We start from the raw sequence: 19536 nt of genomic DNA, 5'->3' as shown, positions 1-19536 counted from the left end.
AGGAGTTCATGACTAGAGCAAAAGAAATTAATTCATCGGGTCAATTAAAGGAGAGGATTTCTAGGGAGTCAGAATGATGTCAAAAGTGCTGGGATTGGGATGAGACAGCAGAACTAAGAGTTTAAGGACCTTTATTTCAAAAAGTCCCAACCTTTACCTGACTCTTATTCAGGCAATGACGCATGAGGCATTTGACACAGTAATTGTCCTGTCTATGTACAATACCCACTGAATGGGTAGGAAGACACCCACTGATCTATCCACACAACTTTCTGCATTGATTTTTCTGTCCCCTCAAATCTTCCCAACCACCCAGAAACCCTGCCTTTGCTACGTTTATCACATAGACACAACCACAGGTGTGTGCCCGGACTCTAGGGAATGTCATTACAGCACTGGGTGTTTTCCAGGGCTGCACTGTCCATCTGTACAAGTGGCTAAGCACACCAAATCTGCACTACAAACAAAAATACATATATATCCTATACAACAGAGTATTGACCAAGTGCTCAGTTTGCTGGTTCAAAATATTTTTCTAAAGGAAAAAAACAAAGCAAGACAAACTAAATTAGGTCTCAGTGATTCCCATTACTTCCTCAGCCAGTTATGAAATAAAACAAGATAATAATTTTCAGGATAGTTGAGTACACTTGTCTCCAATCACAAACTGGAAAATCACAAAAACTGGAAAAAACCTCAACCAAACAAACCCTGAAAAAAAATGGGGGGGAAAAAAAAAAAAAAAACAACTTTAATGTCACACTATGACTTTAAAGTTCTTTTTAATAGAAAAGAACAAAAAAAACATTTGCCTTTCAAGGCCAGGTTTTGGAATGGATTTCATTTTCCTGTTCCTACTACACGCATCTATGATGATAATGGCTATATCAAGTAATATAAAGTGATGAAGGATATTTAGCAGGACCCTAAAGCAAGAAAGGCTGAAAGCCATGAGTGCAAAGACACAGCAAACTCTGGAGCACTTTAAAAAGTTCTCCCTGAGTCTGACAACATGTCTATTAATCCCCACTAACAAGGAGCATGCTTAGGAGTTCAGAGGTATCACATGAAAAATAGAAGAGATATTAGAAAATGTAACTCTGTGCACTTATGGTGTAAGGAAAAGCCCCAAGAGAGCAAATACTTGCTGCAAAGAAAGTAGTAAGATACATGAGCCTACAATGGAAACAACTTTTGAAGCGTATTTAAAATGCAATAATTAAGAGAACGATCTCTGACAGCCACCGGGCAGCGGTCCGGGAAAGCACTCAAGCATGTGTTAGATTTAAAAGCTTAAACCCAAGAGGTATGGAAGTGCCTATACATCTGAGCCAGGGTCTCTGTCTTGCCCAAATCCTCCCTCCCTGGGAGCACTGGTGCCCAGGCTGGGCTGGAGTGGAATACCAAAGCAGGGGGATGATTAACAACTGGTGCTTTGAAGTGACCTGCAAATGTAAGGTCTGTGCGAGGCAGCGGAGACGAGGAGACCTGGCTGTCAGGGAGATTGGAGGAGACAGATGTTTAACGGAGTCCAGGATTACAGATCTGCCAGGCTTCACATGTAATCACCAGCTTCTTAGGTTTCCTCTTTCTTCTCCTCTTCTTCTGGGTCTATTACAGGGTCAGGGGCTGGGGGAGGGGAGGATGGAGATTTTCAGATTTCCAGCTAAATTCCTTGAGCTGCCCTTAATACTCTGACCTATTCCCAACCTACCAGTCTGGCAGGACTCAGAGAGACAGGAGTGGATTTTTTTGTTTAAAACAAGAGCAGCAATGCATTTAACTCCACGAATCCACCCCCTTTTCCCCAAACAGCACGGTAGCTCTACTGAACAGTCTGTGTTTGACTCAGAGAGGCCACACCGCAGAGGAAGAGCACTGCAATCAATAGTGCTAGATGACCCGCAGGCAGTGTGCCAGGCGGCACTGTGCCCCAGGAGACACATCTGCACAGCTTCCCACCCGTCACCCGCTCCTGAGGATCGATAGTCCCTGACGGTTCTCACCCGGGAAATGACTCTACAAATGCTTTTTGCATTTATGGGCATTGCTCACTCTTTCCTCCAGTCTTACTCATTTTTTTTTTCCTCTGTGAAAGGCAGGGGGTAGCTATTACTTTGTGAAAGCAGAGCCCCATGAATTAGAAGGACCAATGTTCTCACTTAAAAATAGAGGGGACAGGAGGAGGGAAATCTGGTTAGACTGAATGACCCATCTCATTCCTCATGCCATGACTCCAAGCAACCCCCTACAATTGTGTCCACCACATGGATACCTTAAGGTAAGGAGTCCCAAAGACGAATTAAACCATCCTCTACAAGAACACGGCACCTTCAAAAGCCTCCATGCATCCTCCAGCTCCTGCACTGCCTCTTTGAGCGGCCTGTGGAAGAAGCATCCTGGCATGGGGATGATTTCTTTGGCAAGCTGAGATGAATGCTGACATTTGGCATTGCTGAAGTTCAAGCCAAATGCAGATCTACAGAGGGCAACATGAAGGCCATAGTTCTACCCCCAAACATTGGACACGTAGAAGAGGACATAACTGTAGAGTTCAGGCACAAATATACCACTACTGTGACTGAACATTGGTCTTTTAATGACAAAGACTGTATCGGGCACTAAATTGTGTTCACGTATCTGTATGGACATAAGAGCACCCCAAATGCTGACCCAGGGGTGATTGAGAGACTCAGGTCTGACGCAGTAATCTGTCACAGGCAAGTGTCATGACCAAGGACATATCGCTCAGCCCCCTCTGCTCATCAGCTGTAAAATTTCACCAGCAGTGCTCCGACTCACGTCTTGCCAGCAAGCAGGGTTTAGATGCTGTCCACGGCTAAGATACATGTACTCAAAGTACTTGAGCGGTTGCACTGACACACTCCCCCACAGCTGGATCCCAGTGATTAATGCAATGTGCTTGCAGAGAAGTAATTTCTCTGGGATGGGTGAGGTCTGGGAGAGACAGGGTTCTGGCACGGATAAGCAAGGCTAAGCATGAAGCAAAGGGATACCGACCTGCATGTTGTGGTAAATCCTTCCCTTCAGTGAAAGACTGTCAAACTGCTCCCAGTTAGTCCCCTCCACACAGCCTGGGTTTATCTGCATTCCTCTAGATGGGATCAAGAAAGCTATAACTTAATGTAGTGTACAGGATGCCTACAATGAGGAGAAGAATTATTCTCCCAAGAAGCATTTCCAACACCTGCAGAAGAGCTCAGACTAGATACCTGATGGTTACATAGCAAAAGTGAGGAGAGATGACTCCCCCTCAGAAACCAAGGGCCAGATTAACAGAGCCAAATATGAATTAAGGAACTAGTGCTTATTCAGATCCAATTACCTTTCATACACAGGAGCATGGGAATGAAGGTCCTGAGGCCCTTCTGAACTTTGGGATCCAGCAAAGCTTTCCAGCTCTTGTCGGGGTATGCACACCAGCCTCAGGTGTCAGGAGGAGACGTTGGTGTTCAACAGCCAGTGGTGGGAGTTGCAGAGAGCTCCAGAAGGTGTCCTGATCTTGGAAATACCTTCTGTACCTTCAGGACACGTGGAGTCAACAGCGGTTTGCCCACAGTCACACAAGGACTCTGTGAGCAAGGTAGGGTATGAGTCCAGGTCTGCTAAATCCTGGACTGTCTCTCAACGGCAAGGTTTTTCTTCTTTCCAGTGCACTTAGCATAGTACATGTTTTAGGGCAAAATGGGGCCCTTGAACACAGCATGAAACTGGCTTACAAAAGCATTTCCAAAGCATAAAAAGAGCTTAATTCAAGTGTGAAAAGCCAAAGCCTGAGGGACAGTGGGAGATGAAATTCCAGATGCCCAGAGACAGCCCCCAGTGGACTTTCTACCCTTGTCATAAATGGCTCATCTGGGACATCTCCAAGACCTTGAACTGGTTCCTCACCTGCTCACTCCAGCTTTCTGAGTTACTTACATCCCCGCTGGAACACATAACCAACTCAGCAGGAGGTAAAGGGACTCCCTACTCCATTAATTATCCCACAACTGCTTACTCCTAGGATACCCATGTGCTAGCAGCAAACAAGTTAAGATAAAGCTAAACTATGACTTTTTGCAATAATATGCGTTTTGCTGATAATGAATTATTTCAAAAGAGTCAGCAGCACAATGTACTGCAGTTTTGCCAGTGGGCCAAATAGCTTTTATCATTCTTGGCTGAGAAACACAGGCACTCACACACTGTCTTTGCCTCCTTAGCTGAGCATCCACGCAGGATTTTCCATCCATGCAGTCATTTCTCGGAAGGCATCTGACCTTATTTAACAGGACCTTAATTAGGTGAAAGCAAATGTAAGGGAGAGCAGAGTTCAGCCTCTGATATTGCTGAGGATGATGAGTGGTACTTTAGGGGCAGGAAAGAACAGTCAAAGAGAACAAAAGTTGCCTTTGCTGCCAACTGGGATTACACTCTGATTGCTAGAGATTGACTGAACTCCCTGATTGATTGAACAGGAACTGTTCTTCACTGTTTTGTGCAGGACTTCCCAAGAGCAGGGTGGCTGGGCAATGGAATGGGCAGTTTGGAGTCCTTTTGAGGATTTAGAGAGAGCCTAACATGATACATCTTCGTAAAGAGAACGTGCATTTAAACTCTTGTCTTGGGCCTCTTAGAAGCTCTGATGACCCTGATCTTACCTAGAATGTCAGTCTGGTCTAGGAGCAGCCAATTATTCCAAGGAAGAGACTATACTGTCAGCGCAGTCCTGCAGAAGACCTGACCATCTCCAAAGAGCGGATGTGCACAGAGTAGTCACCTTTCACACTATGCACAGTAGCCCCTTCTACAAGATGACAATACTTCCTACAAGACAGCAGAGTCAAATGATAGAAATCTGCAACAGCAGTGCCAAAATTTACAGTTTATGGGTGTCTCTGCTGCTTTTAAATCGCCAGGTCAAAAAGTCACACTTATTAGACAATGTCAGCTTTCCATTTTCAAACAAGATCATTTCCATCTTTTCTGGTTCTGGACCAATGATGAAAAACATAGTCTGCACGCAACCTGATGGCTCACAAACAAACAAATGCAAATTAAAAGGAAAAACTCTTGAGTTATTTTTAAAGCTTGTGATCTTGAGCCAGTGTTTATGGGGACAGCCTCAAATTGACAAGCCCCTGGAAACAGCCACTCCAAACCTAGGAGTTAAAACTAATTGAAATCTTGTGCAAAGACCACATTTGAAGAAATTAAGATATAATTAAGTAAAGTTATTAATGATTGCTTTAACTAATTGATATGATAACATAAGCAGCAGACAAGATTTTAATCACTGGTCATGAAATCAGAAGTAAACTAACCAGTCACCACCTCTTCCTTTGCAGCTAATTTGCACACAGTAATTCTGTTGCAGATAGTGACTCAGCGACAAAGGGAAGAATAAATCTCAGGAGACAAATAGGTATAAGCCTTCCCCATTTTAATGAGAAACAGACACAGAAAGGCCAAAAAGACCCTGTCAACATGATTTGTGATACTGTTACTTAATTTTTACCAAATGTGGTTTCTGCCATGCTTTAGTTGAAGTACATATTTATTTGATACTTCATTGGCAAAGTTTAAAAGAGCACCCAAAATACCTATCTGCTTCTGCTACGCATGACCTTACCAGTCTCACCTTCAACATACTGTAATGGTTTTAGGGAATGATAGCACAGATGTGATTTATTCTCAGATCATGGATGACTTTCTGCTAGTTTACAGGGAAGAAGCACAACTAATCACTGTAGTGTGAAGCTGACTCACCTGCACGAAACAAACCTGCCTGCACAGAGAGGGACAGCAAATCTCCTTCTTTGAGTCAAATGTAGGGTTACTCATAAATTGTTTGCAGAACATTCTTCCCTAGCCATTAGTAACCCAAAAGTATGAGGCAGCTCAAAGACTCAGGATTTTAATAATACAAAGTTGGGGCCTCTTGCTGTTTACCTTCTGGTTTTTGAGCCTTCAATTTCATTTTTCATTTTGATACAGAGGGATCGAAGGGAAGACCTGAGATTCTTGCATCTTGGAGTTGCTTCCAGGTGCTGTGTCAGCTTTGCAAAACACACCTAGCACTGTCAGAGACCCAGGAGTCCAACATGCTGAAATGGAGATATTTAGGAGGTGATGGAGGTGACCTTCCAAATACTAATCCAAAGCCACAAGAGGAAAATGAGCATCCTGCACCTCCAGACATGTAGAGCTGGGCTGCATGTGCATGTCAACAGTTAAGCATCAAGGAGGCAAGGAGGCATGGTCAGCCAGCAGCGTAGTGGCAGCTGGAAGAGGAGAGAGCAAAGGAACAGGGGTGCCAGGACTGGAGGAGTGGCACAAAAGCAAGTGCAAGTCCATAAATAAGAGGACAGGGGCCCAAAGAGGGATAGGATCAGAGACAGAGGCAGGGATAGTGAGGAAGGGGTGAAAGAAGCATCTTAACCCCTGCAGACAGGTCGTAGGTTCAGGTTTCTTGTTTCAGAGGCAAAAGAGATTCAGAGAGAGGGTTAGAGGAGGAAGAGGGACCTGAGGAGGCATGTGCATGTGTGATGAGGAGCAGAGGAGATGCAGAGACACTGCAGGCCTCCTTCCCCTGCTCCTCCAGCAGCATTTCCCATCTGCTCCTCATCCCCTTAGATCAGCGTGTGAGGCAGAGGACTCTCCAGTGTCTGCGCACCCGAAACAAAGAAGGAAGAAGAAACAGCCCAAGCCTCCAATATACCAATCTCCGTGATCCTCAGGGAACATCTCAATACAGGGACAGGTCCCGTTCAGACAGAGAAGTGAGGAAATTACACCCCAGAGCAGCCCCTGCCCTGACTCCACCACACAAGACTCCCTGTTCAATGAGAAACACCATCCGGCTTGTAACTCACTTGGAGACTTTGTGAAGGCTGGGGATAAATGTCAGTTCTCCTGATAAATCATGACAGATCCCATGCTTGCACCAATCCTTCCCTGCTCTGTTGACAGAGATTTCAAAGCCACGTTCGCACTTGAAACATGCATACACTCACACCTCTGTGAAAGGATGGGACCTTTGTGTTCGATGTCTCTGGGTTTTGGTGACAAATCCTCCCCTCTTCCTCATTCAATCAATCTCCCTATAAAGTATGTATTTATCTATAATGGAGCCCCTCTGATGGTGCAAAGCTGCTGCATCCTGCTCCTGAGAGCACAGCACATCTGATAGAGCTGACAAGGGCTGCCTGTCACCTCTTGACATTCGCAGGAGCTGCAATGGAGGACCTGTTCCAGCCACAGACCACAGGGCTGAGCTGGGTTCCCAGTTCCCCTTGGAGCCCAGGGAGTTCAGCTCCAGATGAAAAGCCCCATGTGCACTGAGGAAAATCCTCCCATGCAGATGATGACCTTAAAAAGGCCAGGGGATATATTTTTCTGGCAGCATGAGAAAGCCTCTTGCAGCCAGGTTTATTGCAACAGCTCTTATTGGGTGTTTCAAGTTAAAGGATGCCTTGCCGAGCTGAGTCCTAACACCTCATTACAGAATAGTTTGGGGCATGGCAAGAGCAATACTTGCTGGGACTGCCAGAGCCACCATAAGACTGAGGGTTTCCATTCCCATTGAGCACTGGTGAGCGATGGACCCAAGCCTGGCAAAACAGCTTTTAATGGAGCATCTACACACCCAACACTCTTATCTCTGGGGCACATCCAGTGTTGAGCCCAGCAGACATAAGGAGGAGAAACCTCCTCCTTCCCAGAGACAGGACCAGCCCCGGTGCCTGCTTGCCTTTGAAAAGGTCAGGTCAAGCCATCACCCTCGTGTCCCTCATCTCCACAGACCTCACAATACAAGGGGATTTTTGTGGGCAGTGAAAACCTCTGATGAGTCAGAGCTTCATCCATTTATGAAAAGAACTGTATGGCATGGCTTCTACAGGGGATGGGATATATCCTTCCTGAGGCCAGCCTGCACTTCTCCATGCTGTTCATAGTCCTGCCTCCAGCAAAGGCAAACACCTGAGCCCACTCTCAGCCACCGAGGCTCTAAAAATGTTAATTCATTTGAGCACTTGAAGCATGTTATATCATGAGCACACAGATAGCAAGTCTATTGCCATGATGGCGGCGCTGTCATTCACATTGCTTACTACATTGCAGATAAAATCAGAGTCAGGCAAAGGCTTCTGTAGTGTTGAGTGTTTCATGAAATCAAATCAAATTTGAAATAATAACAATCCATGCCCTTTTCACTAACCTGTCTCATGCAGACACTCATGGGCTTCAGGGATGGGTGGGAGGAGATGATCGAATAAATCACAAGGGACTCAGGGCTCCTGGGTTCTCTATGGGGCTCCAACAACAACATGCGGTCCTAAAAAATCCTGCCTAAGCTTGTCCTTCTGTATAGACAACCACAAAATGAGTCTGCTCCCATTGTAATGGTCAGGGAAGTGCAGGTAGTTAACACACCAGCAAGAATATGTTATTGGAAGTTTCTAGAGGAAAAACAAAATGTTCCTCTTGTTCCAGATTTCATTTTTTAAGGAAGTGAATGAATGAACAGTGCTGTCCCATGGACGTCTCCTAGAGAGGATGAAGACAGCTCATGGGTGTTACGAGACCAGTCAGCCCAAGGGAGCCAAACATCTTGTCTCTGCAAATCTGAATGTCTCTACAGAGCCAGTAGTGGTACCTGAGGTGACCTGTTGCCAAATGGGCCTGCACAAAAAGGACAGTGGGCAAATCTGAAATCAGTGGATTGATTATTGGCATATAATCTTGCTCAAGGGCTTTGACCATGCTTGGAGCCCCATTCTGCTCAAAGGAAAAAAAAAAAGGACCCACAGAGTAAAAGGATGAGAAAGAGGAACAGTGTCTTGACCAAAGTCTCGCAGGAGCTCACAAGTGTCACTTGCCTCCAGATTCCCACCCCATCCCAACAGGTAACTGGGGCTGTTTTCACTTCAGCACTGGAGGTGACATCCCATCCTTGCCCAGCATGGAGCAGATGAGAAAGCAGTCCCAGCTCTGTCATCACGTCCTTTCTTATGAGTTATCATCATCTCACAACTTCTTTAATAAAGATGCATGTACAGAGTTGCTCCCCTAGCCACTCCAAATTTGAGGTATAAATATCCATAGCTCAGGGAGAGGGTAAGAGATGTCGCAGAGACACAAAGAATTTAAGATAAAATTATTCAAGCAGAAGAAATGACAGTCATATATTGGAAGCTATGAACCGCTGATTTTGCATGGAGAGAAGGATAGCCAGCCTGACACATCTGAGCTCCTGGACCATAGCAACCCTGCTAAACACCTCCCTCCAAAAAACACGTGTATTCCCTGCCTTATGGGACAGGAGAAAACTTCACCCAGCTTAAGTAAGGGCTAATAATTTCAGTGTTAGCCACAGCCCAGAAAACAGCCACCTGAAGAGGATGAGAGGAGGGTCTATAAAATCATGGTAAGAGGGAACAATTATTCACTGTTGCTTTTCTTAAGGCAGGAATTCATGGGTGGTAAAAGCGCCATGAAGGTGAGTGAGAAGAGGGGACATTGTGGTCCATCTGCATCCTGGAAACTGCTGACTGTTGACCACTGTAGCACAGTGCTGTCAGAGGGTCGGAGCACAACACATGGCATCTAGGGAGGATCTTGGTGTTGGGGAACTGGGTGATACTGGGACGAAATCCCACTGCTCTGAAAGTGCTACTGGAACATGTAGGCATCCTCCAGGCAACTCATGACAGCAATAAGAAACATATGAAGTGGGTGTTTTATGTTTGGTGCCACTTACATGATCCAAGGTCAGGTGGATAATACTTGCTCAAAGAATCATTGAACCCTAAAGTATGGGTGAACATGTCACACTTGGACTGGTGCCCTCCACTGAAGTTGCACTGTAGGGCACCTGCCATCACCCTACCAAAATCCTTCATTGCTCCCTTCTGTTTGGGGATCTAAAGCTCCCCACAGGCACTCATGAATCAATCAGTTACAACATCTCAAGTCCTTGCATGTCCACAAGTTTAATTATGTACAATGAATTTCTTCATGCAAAACTATTTCCTCCTCCCACCCCAAGCAGCAAACTTCCCAAGGCCAAGCACTCTGCTGAAATCAGCCAGACTTCCATGCTGCACACCCAGATTGGTCCTTCCCTGGAATCTGGCTGGTAGTATTTTCAATAATAATACTAATAGCACAACAGGAACGTCACACTAAACTTGGCCTGCACCCTGGCAGGCAGCATCCTACACTCTTGATCACTGTGTCTCAAGGAGGCTCCAGCTTCTCCAAATACTCCAGTTGGAGCCAAATGATTCAGCGTTACACTTATCCGTATCTGTGGCAGATGTAGCCACAGTTTGAATGGGGGTGGAGAGCAATGTGGTATGCAGCAGATGCAGTAGCAACTCCTTGTCATTCAGCCAGTAGGACATGTACTGCATAAAGCAATGCTGGGGGTGGTTTCTGCCCCCTTAGTTCTCTGCACCTGGCCCCTCAAAAATTGCATCAGTGTATAAATGCAATGGTTTCTAAGCACGACAAATCATGAGATCAACAATGGATCACATCTTTGTAGTAACTCTGTTCACTATCAGGAATTCATGTGGAATTCTGATGTCCATAGCATGGTCAAGTTAAAAGCTTTCAAAGCACCACGGGCTGACAGAGCTTCTTACCTGCTTCTCAGACATGATGTAGAGGTGTTCGTGATCCACTGAGAAGGCCATATCCCGCAATATGGGGCCAGTATCCACCACCTGCACAATCTCATACTCCAGTGTGTTCTTGGTGGTGCCGTCCACACGGATCTGCAGAGCAAAAAACAAAAGCAGGGAGAGAACGTGAATATTTTTCCTCCTTCCATGGAGACTGTAGAATAATCATTGGAGAAATGAATTGTGGTCCAGGTGTTTTGGACAACAACCACTGTCATTACAAAGTGAGCTTTTACCCTGCCTCCTCACTTAAAGGGTAAAGCAGGTTTAACTGCTTATGCTGGTCCCATCAACACAGGAGCACTGTAGAAGAATAATCCAGAGCCTGCTCACGTTTATCTGGCACTATCACTGTGTTACTGTCATTGCCTGGACAAATCTACCGAGCTGAAAATGATGGCACAAAGGGCAAAATTCATGGTGATGATGAGCAAAAAATAAAAAAAACCACACAAGAATCTGCAGGACTGACTCACTCAAATGCTAGTCAGACAATATTATTGTTCTTATTGCTAATATTTCATAGGGCAATATATTATTGCAGAGTGTGCAATACAACACAGACTATTTCTCTTGTTGATTACACATATCAGATATTGAAATCAGTCCTGCACAAATATGGCACCTTATGATTCCAGCCACATCTCATAACAGGGTGTCACTTAGGAACATCAATAACTGGAATTATGAGAAGGAACCAGACGCACAGTCCCAATCTATCCCTGACAGTGACCCAGCAATACAGAAGAACATGCACAAAACATCAGAGTTTTCTTTACCTGTCTAAAACCAATTTCTAGAGATTGGGCTCAAAAGCAGCCAGAGAAGGTTTATAATCCCTTTCAATACTATAATTACAATTCAGGATAATCTAGCTATCCACAGGAGTGTCAAGTCCTTCTGGATCTTGTAAGGCTCTGTACTTCAGCAAACCCATGGCCATGTGTTTCAGAGATGCATCCACATTCCTTATCTCCCTTGCTATGATTTCAGTGCGTTGCCTTTCACTTTCAGAAAATCTTCTATCCTGCAGCAACACAAACATTACAGTATCCTTTCCTACAAAAAACAAAGTTGTAGTAGATCTGCTTTATGGTCCACATCATGAGCTCCATACCTTCCTGACCAAAGGCAGACCAAAGTCTCCCAGTCCCTGGTTTGTACTTGTGCAGTTTGATAGCTGAGCAAAAAGCACCCTTCCCACCCAAAGGAAATAACAAGCCCTGGAGAACTTATGGTATCAAGATCCATTCCCACTGTTCCCTGGCACAGTCCATGAGCTTGTTCCTTCTGTATCAACCTTTCAGCCAAGAAACCGAGCCTGAATCATAGCCTATATTAGAAAGGCAAAGAGAAAGGAAGAGAGGGAATGACAAAGGGTCTGGAAGGCCTGCATGAGCAATGATGTACAGATTCTTATCCTTGTCCTTCCTTGATTTCCCCACCTGCTGTATGACAACAAAGAAATCTTATTCCCCCAGGAAAGCTAAGGGACATGAGACAGAGAGGAGTTAAAGGGGCTCCCTGTGACAGCAAAGTGTGTGGAGGGTGCTCAGGGATGCTCAGATCCCACCTGCTATCCATCAACCTCCGCAGAAGTGGGTGCACATGCAGGCATTGGCTGTTGGGCTGGTTAAATGACACCGGAGGATTTGCAGTTTGTTTGTCATCTTGATGGATCTGGTGATGACAGCAACACACTTCACAGCATCGACACATGAAGAGGTCAGGGCCTGAAGCACAACACTGAGCATCCGTACCTCCCCTGGCTCTGACTGCCTGGGAGGAAAGGGCTCGCTTATCTCCATGGTCCCTAGTGGGTGAATTCAGCTCTTCTGAATCTCTCTTCTTGAAAGTGGACACTGATGTTTGACCCATGAGGTTAAGGACGAAGAGGCCAACAGGCTCAGGATGAGTCATTCTTCTTAGGACAGTCAGGAGAAAAGAAGGACACACAGAAAGGGCTGCAGGTTGAGAAACACAGGAGTCTCCCTGTTGGGGCTCTGCCTAGGGCAGCTCGAATGCCCCCACAGCAGGAGCCTTTCCTATTTCCCACGGAGTCTTTCCTGCACCAAGACCTCACTCTCAGGGAGCGGTCGCTGAGCTTTGTCTGCTGTTTCAGCTCTGTCTCTCCCCCAAGTGCCTTGCGGCTGCTCGTTCCCGTCAGAGGGATGCAGAAGATCCTCACTCTCTGCTGATCACTGCGCTAAACAAATCTTACACCTTTGCTGTTTTGACCTTGATTTTTCAGCATCCTCAGGGTCAGATCTGTAGGCCACTAGATATGTAAGCAGCCAATTATCACCCCAGGGCTCAGTCACTGTCCTCAGCCTTTGCCAGGCCCCATTACAGCAGAAAGAGCTCAGAGATGGAAGAGGCAGGCTGGAGAAGTAGCCGGCTAGAGTTAACAAACCGCGCAGACGGGAGGCACAGCCCCGAGGGATCTCCCCTATGCATTTGGTGCAGGTAAAAGATTGCAGAGGTTTCACACCAGGAAAACAGAGATACTTAGAAGTGATTTAACAGCTATTGCTAGCCTAATTGCCTGCAAAATCATTATTTTGCAGAGGGGGAGGGAAGAACAGGGCTCATTCCAGCGTACATGTACAAACACACACACGTGCACTGACGCACACACAACCCCACAACTGTAAGTGAAGAACCCTCTGTCTCTCATTAAAGCTAGTAGCTAAGGAAAAGTAAAATTGAGAAGAAGGCCAGCAAGTCTGGCAGACATTCACCCACGCTGCACAGACCATGTAAGCCCTGCTCCAGCAAAGAGGTGCTTGCAGCCAGAAATTTGGCCCTTGACACAAGCCATCCCATCACCTGTCTTAAACTCTGGCTTTCTTATGTTCAACCCCAGGCACGGAGCCCAGAGGATGTCTACCTTCCCTGCACGTTATTCTCAGTCCTGAGCATCAAACAACACAACGGCAATTTCTCTTAGAGAAAGATTTATTCCTGGCTCCTAGGCACCCACTAGAACCAGGGCATTTGGGTTAGGAAAAAAAAAAAAAAAAAAAAAAAAAAAAAGAAGAGCCTGTGAAAGGGAAATGAGAAAATTCTCACTGAAGCCTGCAAGTGATCACCACTAAAGTCAGGGACACAGATACAATCTCTGCTCAGAAAGCTCCCCAAGTTGCCAATTGCAGGGAATTTGAAGCACGCAGCAGCAGTTTTCTCCGTTCCTGCTCTGCTTTGCTGGCATCAGCCACAAGCCCCACGTGGAGCTGGGGTACTGGGTTAGATAGAGCTTTCTTCTGACTGAAGTATGGGTATTCTTATATTCAAGATGTTCTTACTAGTCTGTGGGACTAGACCCCGACTAACAGTCCAGTGGGGATTTCTCCTTGAAACTGCCTATGAACCACGAGCCCCTCTGCAAGGCAAAAAGGAGGGGAGCAAGAAGTGATGGACAGGGCTCCAGGACCATACACGAACCTCAAAATGCTCAGTCCACCACAACCACCGCTACCAGACGTGTGCACGCTCCTCCACAAACACGCTCATCATCTCCACCACAGGAATACCTGCTCCCACTGCCTACACGTCTGTCCTCAACAGACACACGCTCCTTGGACCACAAGATGTTCTGCTCAGCACCCCAAGCTCCCCTGCCCTCCTTTAACACAACACACATGTGCAGAGCTCCCAGGGACCAACGCTCTCAGGCTGCATGTTAATCCTGTTTCCTGGAAGGCTGTACTCACTGGGCTTCATTCTGCAAAGCCGGCTGCTATTAAAACATCAGCATGATGCTTCCCGAAGGTCAACTACCAGGGGACCTATTCTGGCAGCTGTTTGTTTGTTTGTCTGAACATTATCTAGGTCTGGCTGTTTATTTACATCCATTGAAGTATCAGACAATAAATATCCTCTCCCAGTAGCAAACAGATGCTTGCACTTGAATGTTCTGGCTAGCGTTGACTTCAAAACGATCTCCTTAATGAGCAAACAACACTATTAATCTTTAAAGACACAGGCTCTGGCCTTCCTGAGCTCCCATCCTGGTCATGGCTAGTCCTACAGGCATCCTGGCAAGCAGCCCACGGGTCTGATAGATGAAAGAAGGTAAAAGACACCTTCCATCACTCGACTGGTGCTTTTCAGCATTATCTGGGTCTTCCCAGCCACTGCGAGATCCACAGGAGGGTGATGCTTGAGCACAGTCTCCCGGGCAAGCTGGCAGCAGATGCCTCAATCACACTTCTACGAGGGAGATGGGTTTTAGAGGTTGGGATCATACGGTTATTGAAGACAGGGACACAATAAACCCCTCCAAATCATGGGTATGGACTCAAAAGGGTCAAAGAAAAAAGCACTGGGGTTGAAGGACAAAGAAGGAATTGGTGCTAGCACACATTTAGTCCCATTGCTGGAAGATAAACCGTGATCAAAAAGAAAATACCTTTAAGTTTACCAAAGCAACAGAAACACCTGCCTTCCAGACTGGAGCATCGATCTTGTCCCACAGTCTGAGAGGACCATGTTGCTCTGTTAGCATGTTGTTGCTCCACTAAGCTGGTTGGGGATGGTCTCTTTTGGAAAGTTACATCGTGCAGATGGGGAGGCTAGGTGAGAAAGAGGTGAAGTGACTGAGCACAGCAGCAGTGGAGCTGGGAAACCCTCTCCCAAACCGTATGTCTACAGCAGCAAATAGCACAGCGTAAGAGTTATCTGTAAAGGGACAGGTTCTGCTAAAATCCAGCATCCATACTAGATGTGCTTCAGGAGCTTTAATTCAGGTCCATCAAAGCCTGATCCCGCAGACTAAATCAGTGTTCGGAGCACATTAACATCCTCCAGTTTTGTTTTATCCATGAAAAATCCAGTTCACACACTTTAAGACTATTCTGCTGTATGAATCACGGCAAATTAAGCACAGAGGACTGATTGCCTTCAAAACTGTCTTCAGACTCCCTTCAGAAGCACATTCCTGAATGAAGACTCCTCACCTCTATTTTATTCTCCCCACAGCTTGGACTGGTCACTGGTAGCAAAAGAACGGATCATTTCCACTGTGCAAGTTGAGCTCAGTTGTTTCCTACTCTTTTAAAACGATCACCACCTGCCCAGAGCATCATTCCTGGCCCACCAGAGTCAAAATAAGACCCTCTCCATTAACTCCTTTGTATAAAGCATTTGAAACCCATCCAGGACTCCTGAGAGTGTGGTCAGGAGCAGGATCATGATGGCCGGGCCAGACAGACAGTAGGAGCAGACGCTGGTTGTATGATAGTCATTACAAATAATTAAATGAATAACTAAGTGGAAGAGGAACTGGTGAACCATGGCTCACCCAGCCAACCCATCCCTCCCCACCATTCTGCTTTTGTGCAGTATCAGCAACCCCCGGGCTAATGAAGTTAAAGGGAATTCATCAATGCTTCCAGCCGGCATTCCAGCAGCTCCAGCTCAAGTCATGCGGGTGGTTTATTTTGGCCATGAAATTGCCCCATTTCCCAGGGGAGGTGATTAAGAGGCTGCCAAGAAGATTGCAAGGGTGGATTTCAAAGGCAAAGCCCCGCAGGTCTCAGAATCCATCCCTGCTGCCTCCTCCTGGGTGCAAGGGAGCGAACATGACTGTGGCACTGCCTCTGAAAGGAGGAGAAATATTTTTGGGCAAGGAAAGCCAGACCTGGCAGGACAATCTCTGACCTCCCCGTATCCTGAGGCACCCCTCCTTTGTCGTCCTTGCCTTTCCTTCTCCCAGGGCTTCTCATTGAAATCACCATCATTATTTCTCACTATTGGATTAAGGATCTACAAACTTCATTTCTAGCAGATCCAAACAGCCCTGGAGCCCAGCACATCAATCCAGGCTGCTCTGAGCAATGCCCAGCCACAGCCTTACGACTGCACAGGGGCCTCTAATACTTCATTGCCTTTCCAATATCAGTTCCTCCCTGTTTTATGAACCTAATGTTCCCCAGCGGACTCTGGGACTGCTGGCTGCTGTTCCTGGCACGGCGAGGGGGCAAAGACACAGCAGACAGCGTATGATCTAATGTCAGGCCGTTATGATGATCATCTATTTCTGGTTTTCCATTGATTTGGGTTACATGATGTAGCTCTATTGATCTCAGCAAAGACAGGGAAGGGGCTGATGACACTCCATGCTCCTCCTATTTCCCTCCATTTTGGCGTGTGTTTTCCAGTTGAATAATCCATTCTAATTTGCCTAAAGCCTATTAACAGGAGATCAATTTATAATAAAACATGGCGTTTCAATAGCCCAGTCTACCTACCGATCCAAAAGACCTTTAGAAACACTAATTGAAAAAGTAAGGGGTGAGGTATCTCTTTCTTGTGCCTAATAGTCAGCAGCCAGCAGCCCTCTTTTTTCTGTTGTACACATGTTTTAAGGTGCTGCTTGAATGGACGATGCCAGCCCATTCAAATACAGATCTCAGACCACCTTCAGCCATATGGAAAGCAGGATCCTGGAAAGCCAGGTGTTTAGTCTTCTCAACACTCATGCTTTCAATGCTATCCAGACCCCAATGTGTCATGACGGCAGCCATTGTCACCAGAGGTGATGCTAGCTGATCTGGAGAGGAGAGTCAACCCCAGCCTTTTGCTTCCAAGAAGACCCACACCCTGAACCTGCAAGTGTCCCGCATCTTTTACCCTGGTAAGACTCACCTCTAAAACTCCATCCCTAGCTCATCAGTGTCTGTGTGATCACTCATCCAGTTATACCCACATACCCAAAGCTGCACATGCAATAATACCCCGGCAAAAGGCATCTACAGGCACAGCATGCTCTCTCCATGGAATGCATATGTACACCTGAGTGCACACATCTGCTCCACACAACAGAAGGGACAGCAAAGCAGGCTGGTCTTGCAATCCCTTCAGGTTCCTGCTTTACATTTCTGTTTTCCAGGAGATTTAAATCTTGTGATTAACAAGCAAGCAAGTTATTTGCTACAGAATTGCAACAGCCAAGGAGAATGGTTCTTCCCCTCCTTCTCCATCCACACAGTTCCCAGGGCTTTTTTTTCCAAACAGCAAACATAGGGTTTTCAAGAAAACAGCTTCCTAGAATACCACCGGCTAATCCCTATCATCTGCAGGCATTGCACTGTAATCCTCCCTCTGCATGCCCTCGGCTGGGCTCTGGCACGGAGCACGGGTGGCCGCACTGGGCAAGGACACGAGGTCTAATCCCCGCAGAGGAGTCACCCACTGACCTCTCGTGTAATCCAGCTGGGCTCTAAAATTGGGTCAAACAGAGACGTGCTTTACTGCTGGATAGGAGATCTCCCTTGCAGGGGGGGGCAGAGGAGAGAGAAAGATGGGACAAGATGTTGATGGCCAAAAGAAAGAGGAGACAAGATGTTGATGGCCACCTGTTTTTCATTCATGGTATAGGTGCTTTGGTTTCATGGTGGGTCAGCATCTCAGAACGGATTAAGCATGCAATGATCTGGGATACACTGTATTCTCCTGAGGAGAATGGATTGAGAGTAGTCCTGAGGAGAAGAACTTGGGGGTACTGGTTGATGAAAAGCTCAACATGACCCAGCAATGCACGCTTGCAGCCCGGAAAGCCAACTGTGTCCTGGGCTGCATCAAAAGCAGCGTGACCAGCAGGTCGAGGGAGGGGATTCTGCCCCTCTACTCTGCTCTGGTGAGACCCCCCTGCAGTACTGCGTGCAGCTCTGGGGTCTCCAGGACAAGAAGGACATGGAACTGTTGGAGAGAGTCCAGAGGAGGCCATGAAGATAATCCAAGGGCTGGAGCACCTCTGCTGTGGAGACAGGCTGAGAGAGTTGGGGTTGTTCAGCCTGGAGAAGAGAAGGCTGAACAGTCCCTGAAGGGGCTACAGGAAAGCTGGAGAGGGACTGGTGACAAGGGCAGGGAGTGACAGGCCAAGGGGGAATGGATTTAAACTAAAAGAGGGGAGATTGAGACAAGATCTGAGGAAGAACTTCTTCCCTGTGAGGGTGGTGAAGCCCTGGCACAGGTTGCCCAGAGAAGCTGTGGCTGCCCCTGGCTCCCTGGCAGTGTTCAAGGCCAGGTTGGATGGGGCTTTGGGCAACCTGGGCTAGTGCAGGGTGTCCCTGCCCATGGCAGGGGGTTGGAACTAGATGGGCTGTGAGGTCCCTTCCAACACAAACCATTCTATAGAGTCATAGAATCATAGAGTTGGAAGGGACCCATAAGGATCATCGAGTCCAACTCCTGGCTCCACACAGGACCAGACGAATCAGAGCATATGACTGAAAGCATCTATGATTCTATGATGCTGCTTTGGGCCAGAGAGTCCTGCAAGCCGGGAGACAAGCTCCTAGCTGACAGAGGTCCCCTTTCATAGTGCACAGCACGTGACTGCTGTGCAATACCACTGTGGTTCCCCACCAACTTTTATAGCAAGAGATACTCCCAGCTGCAATTGATTTACAATCTAAATTAGACGCAAATAAAAGACTAGCCTTTCATTCTGGGCTTGGACAGCACCTAGCACAGCGGGTTTATGACCACTTCTCCTAGCACCATAAAAACAATAATTACAGCTTGAAGCTGTACCTGGACTGCGGGGCTCACCCCAAATTGAAACAGCTACAGAGCTGGGCACAGGGGGAAAGGGAAGAAGATATCTGGGTCCTTTCTCTCCCTCACCAGGGAGAGCATGTCAGGTGTGTGCAGCTTTCACATTCATGAGCCAATTGACAGATGACATCATTTTTGAAAGCATGGTTTACACACGCTCCCCTGGCACTCCCTGATTGATAAATTAGACACTCATGAGCCACGTGCTAATCAATGCAAATCATTAGTTTGTAACAACACAAGGCAAGCTTGGCAGAGCTCATTTTTCAAGGTAATGGCC

General features: G+C 46.6%; 1 protein-coding gene across 2 annotated transcripts in view; it reads right to left on the bottom strand.

The window, feature by feature from the left end:
• PLXNA4 (plexin A4) overlaps positions 1 to 19536 on the bottom strand; it is a 454032-nt gene that overhangs the window by 219686 nt on the left and 214810 nt on the right. For both annotated transcript variants that reach the window (XM_075757480.1, XM_075757530.1), the window contains exon 4: positions 10656 to 10787. In XM_075757480.1, coding sequence (XP_075613595.1) covers positions 10656 to 10787 — 132 coding nt within the window. The remainder of the gene's footprint in view (positions 1 to 10655; positions 10788 to 19536) is intronic.

This window comes from Balearica regulorum, chromosome 1, assembly GCF_011004875.1.
Source record: "Balearica regulorum gibbericeps isolate bBalReg1 chromosome 1, bBalReg1.pri, whole genome shotgun sequence".
In the NCBI taxonomy this organism is placed as follows: domain Eukaryota; kingdom Metazoa; phylum Chordata; class Aves; order Gruiformes; family Gruidae; genus Balearica; species Balearica regulorum.
This window is presented reverse-complemented; position numbering and strand designations above follow the sequence as displayed.